The sequence below is a fragment of the Solanum pennellii genome, chromosome 10 (genome assembly GCF_001406875.1).
Source record: "Solanum pennellii chromosome 10, SPENNV200".
Lineage (NCBI taxonomy): Eukaryota > Viridiplantae > Streptophyta > Magnoliopsida > Solanales > Solanaceae > Solanum > Solanum pennellii.
In genome coordinates, this window is record NC_028646.1 from 62,855,903 (window position 1) to 62,864,690 (window position 8,788).

The 8,788-nt window shown below is 37.4% G+C and overlaps 1 protein-coding gene and 1 long non-coding RNA gene across 4 annotated transcripts in view; one reads left to right on the forward strand and one right to left on the reverse strand.

The window, feature by feature from the left end:
• Window positions 1-1,508, forward strand: part of LOC114074426 — a 2,944-nt gene extending 1,436 nt beyond the window's left edge. The window contains exon 2 of the long non-coding RNA XR_003574824.1: window positions 1,127-1,508. This is a non-coding gene — a long non-coding RNA (uncharacterized LOC114074426). The remainder of the gene's footprint in view (window positions 1-1,126) is intronic.
• Window positions 1,509-1,641: 133 nt separating this feature from the next.
• Window positions 1,642-8,466, reverse strand: LOC107032703 (pentatricopeptide repeat-containing protein At2g15980). Of its 3 annotated transcripts, XM_015234279.2 has the most exons (4): window positions 6,548-8,466; window positions 6,315-6,461; window positions 5,899-6,146; window positions 1,642-2,034 (listed from the first exon to the last, which is right to left on the reverse strand). In XM_015234279.2, the coding sequence occupies exon 1, from the start codon at window positions 8,338-8,340 to the stop codon at window positions 6,862-6,864; it is 1,479 nt and encodes a 492-aa protein (XP_015089765.1). In that variant the 5' UTR covers window positions 8,341-8,466; the 3' UTR covers window positions 1,642-2,034; window positions 5,899-6,146; window positions 6,315-6,461; window positions 6,548-6,861. The 3 variants fall into 3 exon arrangements, with proteins under 3 accessions (XP_015089765.1, XP_027768173.1, XP_015089764.1); XM_027912372.1 differs by lacking the exon at window positions 1,642-2,034 and having other exon boundaries at window positions 5,782-6,146; window positions 6,315-6,431; XM_015234278.2 differs by lacking the exon at window positions 1,642-2,034 and having other exon boundaries at window positions 5,782-6,146.
• Window positions 8,467-8,788: the final 322 nt, after the last annotated feature.

Genomic DNA, 8,788 nt, shown 5'->3' on the forward strand with positions numbered 1-8,788 from the left:
GGGGGGGGGGGGGGGGGGGGAGGTGATTAGACAAGTGACCCAAGTTCAACTTACCGAGACCTAGATAGGTAGGTATGGTGGTGGACGATGGTTGAGTGATAGTAGAAAACCAAATATTGTCCCACTTTATGTGGGATAGTGGGGGGTAAGCCCCTCTTACTGTTCTCTTCTCAGTACCAGTAGTATTATTTAGTAGTTGCATATTTCCCTTTCAGTACTAGTAGTATTATTTAGTAGTTGCATATTTCCCTTTCCGTCCTAGTAGTATTATTTAGAAGTTGCATATTTCCCTTTCTTTAGTGTGAAGTATTTATCGGTTACTTCATTTGTTTTGTATCTTGCTATTTGCTATCACATTTTTTGGCAACTGCTTCAAAAACTTTTCTTTTGAGTAAGGTCTGCGTAGACCGTACCCTTCCTATTCCAGACTTCATTATGGAATTACGATAGGTATGGTGTTAGGTGTGTCTAGCCTTGAAACTCAATGGACAAAAACCAATATTTGTACCATTTTGTACTGGAATACTAGATTTGATTCCACTGCTAGATTTTGAACTCACAATATGCGCCTACTACACATGTTCTGTTGTACCACCTTGGCGGCTATGCCATTGACCTAAGCTTGGGCACTTCCTTCTAGTGTCATTATTGTCCTTCATTCCTACAAAAATTCCATACTGTAATGTTGTGTTAGGACTTAGGATTGAGGCATAGACCATGGCTATTGTTGTTATTCGTGTTGTAGTATAGTGCCAATAAAGGTCTAGCTTTACCCTAGTTTTCTTGGTATAGTATCTCATGTGTTGGCATACCCTTTAGTGGCTGCAACGCATTTTGAATTATCTTCGGCTCTAGAGTGTTAAAAAAATTTGTGAACTTTGGCCGAGTGAGAAGTAGTTGTTGACAGGTAAGAGTGCTTTTGAATTTGAGTGGCTAGGATGAACAAACAATCATTCTCCTTGCAAGTTATTTGTATATTTGTGATGAAGCACGAATGTGATGGTAAAATCTAACGTAAGTAATAAGTGCTAAATCTTGGCCTTTTTGATGTTATACAACTTAATATTTGTCTTTATTTATACACATGTTTCTAATACTACGATTCATCGGTCTTTGCCCTGTGCAGTTTCTGTAGAGGAAGGAATGTTTGAAAGGAAGGAGCACAGTGTTGTCTATGCATCTGTTGACCCCTTACTCTAATTCATTTCTGTCTCTATATTTCATTTTCGTTTGCCCCTATGGTTCTGAAATTTGTCACCCTAATTATGCAAGATATTTGTTGTGGAAAGTCTCTAAGTTTTTAAGTTCTATAGACACCTAAGTTATGTGTGAACTTGATGCCTTTCACATCTCTGCCAGTAAACCTTGTTCTCATGTTACTGAATGCATAGATGATCCCATAAATGAGGGAGGATGAATTAAGAAGCTGCTATTCAATGTTGTTCTATCTATACTTATACCAGTACAAATATAGCCACTACTTCGTCTGTGGTTATGTTTTTTGGTTATGTTTTTTCTTCTGAAACCCAATGCACTTCTAAACAGCTTCTAACATTCAACACTGTGAAACTCAGCTATAGATATGTATGTCACATAGAAAAGGTAATCTCTAGTTTAGTTCTTACCATGCTCGTTCACTAATTACAGTTAACAGTAGCAACGGTAATATAAATCAAAGTAAGCATCACTGACAAAGCAATTTATTCATGTAAAGCCAATGTTCATGAGTAGGTCGAGGGTGATGACAAAATAATTGCATAATCTCTGAATTAGTTAAGAGTTACGTACTACGAGACTCATCGTATGAGTGATGAGTTGCATTTCACGCGATCTCATTTTGGCTGCCAGGAAGCTTCTTGATAATATTCAGGTGTTTGATTTGGTACTTGGGTCATCACCCTCGACCTACTCGTGGATATACGCTGGATTGGCCTAGTTATCATGGACTACATGGGTTCATCACATTCTTGGTTACTTTTCTGTCGAGCAGCATCAAATGTTCTCCAATATCCATAGTATAACTTTAGGAAACAGCTGCAAATTTTCAAAAAAACCATCTCCACTGTGAATAATTAGCACAAAAGTTATTGTACGGAAATTTATTGTAAGGAGCAGTAAACAATTTGTTATTGTGACATACTGAACTTGACATTTTCAAAAGTAAAAATCGCTTTAAAATCATGAAAGAATTAGATGGACGCAAGAACATTGACTTGTGTAACAATCCGATCCCTTCCATTCCTTCATAAATCTAGTTCAAGTTTTACACGGCGTCGACAAGACTACTAGCTAGTTAATTCATGTTGGGTGAGCAATTTAGCAGCATTCCCAAAAGACTTTGCTTGGACGATAAGATATTTGTATAGAAAAATATGTTGTTGCATCAATTCAACGGTAACTTCATACAGATAAAATCCCTTTCGTCAACAATAGGTAATCTCTCTTCAGGATGTCACGTAAAGTAAAATGGTTAATTTACTTCTCTTCATTGTTTTATTCTTAGCATATCTAGTGATAGTGTCAAATGTTCTCTTGATATCTTAAAATAATTTGATAAGCTTACAGGCTCTCCTAAAAAGGAAAGTTCGAAAAAATGGAAAGAAGAAGATTACAAAAAGGATATTAAATTATAACAAAGTAGCACATTTCTCATAACAACATGACAAGAAATGTGCATGTATAATAGCAAAACTGCATCTATCTACAAGTATTCAGATGCTCGAGTAGCCAATTCCTTGATCGGAAGCTAGCAACTCATCTTGCCAAATAGAATCCAGTGCACTGGACGATATTTAAAAACATAGGTTCAAGGACAATATAAAATAGATAGTGGTCATACATTCAATATAGGATCATACATTACATCAACGGAAATAAAGATTCTTAAAATAGGTTGAAATTGCATATTAAATTGGGCTCAATTGAAGGTTCTTTTAAAATGGTTAAGGCTTGAATGGGTTGAGATTAAACCTAATTAAATTATCTCGAGTCCAGTCCATAAAATTCTGGGCGGATTACTTATATTTGGGCTCATTTTGACACCCCCTAACTGAATATCATTTTCGACATTTTGGAAGATATTGTAAACTAAACTGGTCGAATTTATGCCAAACCCGGTCTAGTAGTCCATATATTTAAAAACAAGTTTAATTAATGGTGAAGTAACCAAGGCTAGGCTAGGGTTTAAGCCGTGAGAAGAGAAATCCGCAACGACGAAACGATGCCTCCAAAGTTGGGCAAACCTGAAAGAGCAGATGCTCTGAAGCAGCTGGGGACTCATGTGGCCCTCTTTGGAGTTTGGGTTGCCGTAATTCGGATCACCCCTTATATCCTTCGCTATTTTTCTGATCAGAAAGAAGAACCTGTGCTCAAGCTCTAGATTCCTAATTAGGTAATTTTTTTCGTTTAAGCAAATTAATAGTCTGAAAGCTAATAAATTAATTTCCATTGCAATTCTGTGATGTTCTTTTAGAATAATCATGTCTGAATTAGGAAATTAGATACATTTGCCAAGTGCGCCTTGATCTTGCAATAGAACGATTACAGACTTGTTCAGTTCGCTCTTTGCAGTTCTACAAGGACTTGGAATTTCTTAATGGGTCAACTTGATAATCTTTTTAATTGCTTATGTTTATGTGTTCACGATTATCTCTGTGTTTAGCTGTAATATGGTAAAGGACATAAGATTTGTGCTTGTTGTATGGGGCACATCAGATTGGACTGAAGCGAGGCAGGTGAAATGGAAACTCCCTTTTGGGGTACTAAGTGATAAGTATGTGTTCTCGAGGCTTAAAGTAATTTCTATAGAGCGGTGGTCAGATTAGACCAACATTGGTTGTACTTCTATGGGGCAAAGTCTTGGCCAGTCAAGAATGCACACGTTCAAAAGATAAAAGTAGCCAAAATGAGGGTGTGCTCAAATAGATATGTGGGTATACTAAGAGAGATATCATTAGGAACGAAGTTATACGCGGTAAGGTGAGAGTGGCCCTCGTGGAGGACAAGATGACAGAAGCAAGGTTGAGATAGTTCTGTCATGTGAAAAGGAGGTGTGCGGAGGTGCCAATAAGGAGGTGTGAGAGATTGGTTTTGGTCGAAGTTTGGAGAGGTAGAGGTAGGCTAAAAATGAATTGGGGTGGGAGGTGACAAGACAAGTGACACAAGTATAACCTACTGAGGATCTAACGCTAGATAGGCAGTAGGTATAGTGATGGAGGATTAGAGTTGAGTGATAGTAGGAAACTGAGTATTATCCCACTTTATGTGGGAGAGTAGGGGATGAGCCCCTCCTACTTTTTTCTTCTCAGTACTAGTAGTACTATGTGGAACTTTTCGCTTTTTTAGAGTCAAATCGTTTATGTTTGACCGAAAATTTGCACATGAAATATTGCATTTTTTTAAAATGAAATTTATATATTTGTGAACTATGTAAAAAGTACTATAAGTCACAATAATTGACAATTCAAAATAATTAAACCATATATGAAAAATTTACGCTCAAAGATAGACTTGTTTGAATTTTAAATCCGAAAAGTACCACATAAATTGGGAGGGAGGGAATATTATTTAGTAGTCGCATATTCTGCCATTCTTCAGTGTGTAGTACTTATCTGTTGCTTCATTTGTTTTGTATCTTGCTCTTTGTTATCATATTTTTTGGCTCCTACTTCAAAAACTTTTTTTTGAGTAAGGTCCGAGTAGATCCTACCTCCTCACACTTCACTTATTGGATTACAATTGGTCTGGAGTTGTTGAAATTAGATGTCTAGCCTTAAAACTCGATGAATAAATGCCAACAAATGTACCATTTCATATGGAAATACTGGATTCGTTTCCACGACTAGATTTGAACTCACGATGTACGCCTACTACACATCTTCTATTGTACTACCTTGGCGGCTTTGTCGTTGACCCATGCTTGGGCGCTTCCTTCCAGTGTTATTAATGTCCTTCATTCTTGGAACTTTTCCATACGGTAATATTATGTTAGGACTTAGTCTTGACGCATAGACCATAGGTTTTATGAGCTTGTTATCTACTACAATGTGAAAGTAATCTTATACTCTCTATTAGAAAATGCAAAGAGAAACTAGTATTGTCTCTATTGCCTGTTCATGACACTGGATTTTGTGGTTCTATTTAGTAGGTGATTAGGTTTGTCTTTCTTTATATACACATTTCTAATACTGCCATTCATCTGTCTTTGCCTTGTGCAGTTTCTCTAGAGGAAGGAATGTTTGGAAGGAAGAAGCCAGTGTTGTCTATGCATCTTTTGACCCCTTGCTCTAATTCATTTCTGTCTCTATATTTCATTCTCGTTTGCCCCTATGATTCTGAAAATTGTCACCCTAATTATGTGAGATAAAATTTGTTGTGGAAAGTTTCTTTCAGTATCTCACTTCTATCAACACCTAAAAGTTTCTTTCAGTATCTCACTTCTATCAACACCTAATAATTTAATGGCTTGTTCATCTCTGTCGGTGAACTTGTTCCCATGTTATTGAATGCATAGATGATCCCATAAATGAGGGAGGAGAAACTAAGAAGTTGCTACTTAATGTTGTTCTATCTATACTGATACCAGTACAAACATAGCCACCAAATCATCTGTGGCTATGTTTTTCCTTCTGAAACCCAATGCACTTCTAAACAGCTCCCGTAACAATCTACACCAGGAAACTCAGCTATAGATATGTATGTCGCATAGAAAAGGTAATCTCTACTTTAGTTCTTAACATGCTTGTTCACTAATTACATTCAGCAGTAGCAATGGTAATATATATCGAAGTAAGCATCACTGATAAAGCAATTTATTTATGTAAAGCCAATGTTCATGAGTAGATTGAGGGTAATGACAGAAAGATTACATAATGTATGAATTAATTAAGAGTTTCGTACTATGAGACTTATCGTATGAGTGATGTGTTGCCTTTCACGCAATCTCATTTTAGCTGCCAGGAAGCTTCTTGATAACATTCAGCCGTTTGATTTGGTACTTTGGTCATCACTCTCGACCTACTCATGGATATATGATGGTTTGGCATACTTATCATGCATTATCCATGGGTTCATCACGTTCTTTGTTATTTTTCGGTCGAGCAGCATCAAATGTTCTCCAATATCCGTAGTATAGCTTCAGGAAACAGCTGAAAATTTTCAAAAAAAACATCTACATCGTGAATAAATAGCACAAAAGTTATTTGGAGGAAAATTTATTGTAAGGAACAGTAAAACAATTTGTTATTGATACATCCTGAACTGGACATTTTCAAAAGCGAAAATCACCCTATAAAATCATGAGTTTTGAAGCTTACATAAGTTCTGTTCATGAAGCTTTGCACTTAAGAGTGTCAATCTTCTCATGGTACTGGTCATCCCCAAAAAAAACAAAACGAACTTTCAGTTCATCCTTCAGAGAACAGTGGTGAAACCTAAAGCACATCGTAGGATGTAACTTTAATCTGCAATTCGAGGAAAGTGATAAAAGAACAATTATGCTGGTATACTGCAGGAAAGAGTCTAAGATGAATTGTCTTAAGAGCCTGACCTGTAGCGGGGGCCTCCTCAAGAAGTTAGGCAGTGCTCATATTCATAAACCTATTATCTATGTCCTTAGAGAAGTACCATCCTCAGAAGGGTAGCAAAAATCATCATAAGATCCCCTACGGTATGGAATTGAAGTGTTTCAGCGAAAATGAAGTGCTCATTTCCCCCAAATCATGAAGGTGCCCTCCAGAGAGTACCTTGCTTTGATTTACTGACAGACTTGCACTTTGGCAAAGTCTGTTTGTCTTTTCTTAACCTCATATCCAGAAATCACGATTTAAAATTTGGTCAAACCTCTGCATGTCATACAAACTTCTAGCTGTCTTTACATGGTATCTTATTCCTAAGCACTTCATTCCTCAAAGTTTCAGCCTTTTCTTCATCCCCTTGCTTGATGTACCCATCAATGAAAGCACTATATATTTCAAAATTTGGTGCATATCCTTTGCCCACCATCTCAACCTGAAGTTTCAGAGCTTCTTCCATCCACCCCTCCTTACACAAGCTCTGTATCAGAAGTTCATACGTTGTCTTCCTTGGTACAATATCGTGCTTCTTTATTACAGCTCTCACGAATTCCAAGGCATCAAAAACTCCACTTTTGTCACAGAGCACCTTAGCCACTACATTTATTGTTGAACTCTCTGGCTTGAAGCCCTTTCGACACATATCCTTATACAAAACTAGTGCTGCATGGATATTCCCACTCATACAATGTCCATTTATGAGATGCTCAAGAGTAACACAAGTACATTCTACCTCATTGAAGACCATCTCCCTGAAAACCTCTTCAGCTCTCTCAACCTTTCCGACTTTGCAAAACCCCTCAATTATGGTATTATAAGCTACAATATCATGCTTCACATCCTCGCCCATCTCCTTCCAAACTTTCATGGCATTCTCCATCCTTCCATCTTCACAATACGCAGCCATTAAAATGCTATAACTATACACATTCGGAGTACAATTCTTTCCCATCATTTCCTTCCAAACCTCCTCAACCTTCTCCACTACTCCTTCTCTATGAAAAGCAACCATAAGAAAGTTAAAAGTATAAGCATTCGCTGTCACACCCTTCACCTCCCTACCACTCCATTCCTCCTTCTCACACCTAAAGATCTCCACATACATATCATAAGCAGCAAAAGGACCTCGACTTTTCGCAATCAACTCAATCAAAGAATTACAAACAACAATATGTGGGAAAATATTCTTGGAAGCCAAAATCCTCACCAATTGAACAGAAACATCAATTTTCTTAGAATCCAAATAAGCTTTTATCAACAAATCAAATACAAAAGGAGCGGAATCACAACTTCTGTAAGTTTTAACCAAGATTTCAAAAAACCGAGGTGGGTTTGATAAATCAGGTTGATGGGTGTCAGGAAATTTACGAATAGCGCATTTGATTAACTCTAGTGCTTGGGTTTTGAGGCGAGAACGGGAGAGTATGTGAATGATGGTGGCATAGGAAGAAAGAGAGTGGCAGCATATGGAGCGGTGGACTGTGAAATTGAAGAAACGGAGAGCGAGATGAGGTGTGTTGCGGAGTTGAAGAATGATTTTAGAGACTTGGGAAGGAGTGAAACCGGAAGTCGGAGGAGCTAGAGAAAGAATCTCGGACCATCGTGATTTTGAGCGATGGTGTTTGAGGATTGTTGTGGCGGCTGAGACTAAAGTTTCGTCTTCCGATAGTGGTGGAGAAGAAGCAGAAGCAGAAAGTGTGGATAATGAATGTTTGGTTAATGCGATTGAGAGAACAGCGCGTCTTGTAAGAGATGAAACCATTGCCATTGATAAACCCTATTTGCAGTTCCATTCAGGCATTTTGTCGAACATCTTCTGTTCCAAAATATTCGGGAAAACTTTGGTGATAATAAAAAGAAAATAACAAAACGGTCCGATATGTTTGAGGTAGGTAAAGAGTAGCTCCTTAAATATTTAAAATTTAAATTCTTTACGGGTTAATATATTAAATTTAACAAACTAAAAATTGTTGAGTGACGAATTCAGAAATTTTACTCAGGATTTGATTTTTGGAAATATTTGATTTCTTTTATTGACAAGGGATTTCCGCAGAAGGAAAATTCATTGATTTCACTGGCAAAGAGTTTCGAACTTAGACCTCCAACTCTTTGGGTGCACATAGGGTAAAAACTTCGATCCTATGCAATAACTTGGAAATCACATAGAAAAAGTAACCCGCAAACCCGGTGCAATGAGCTCGATCCAAAAGACAAAT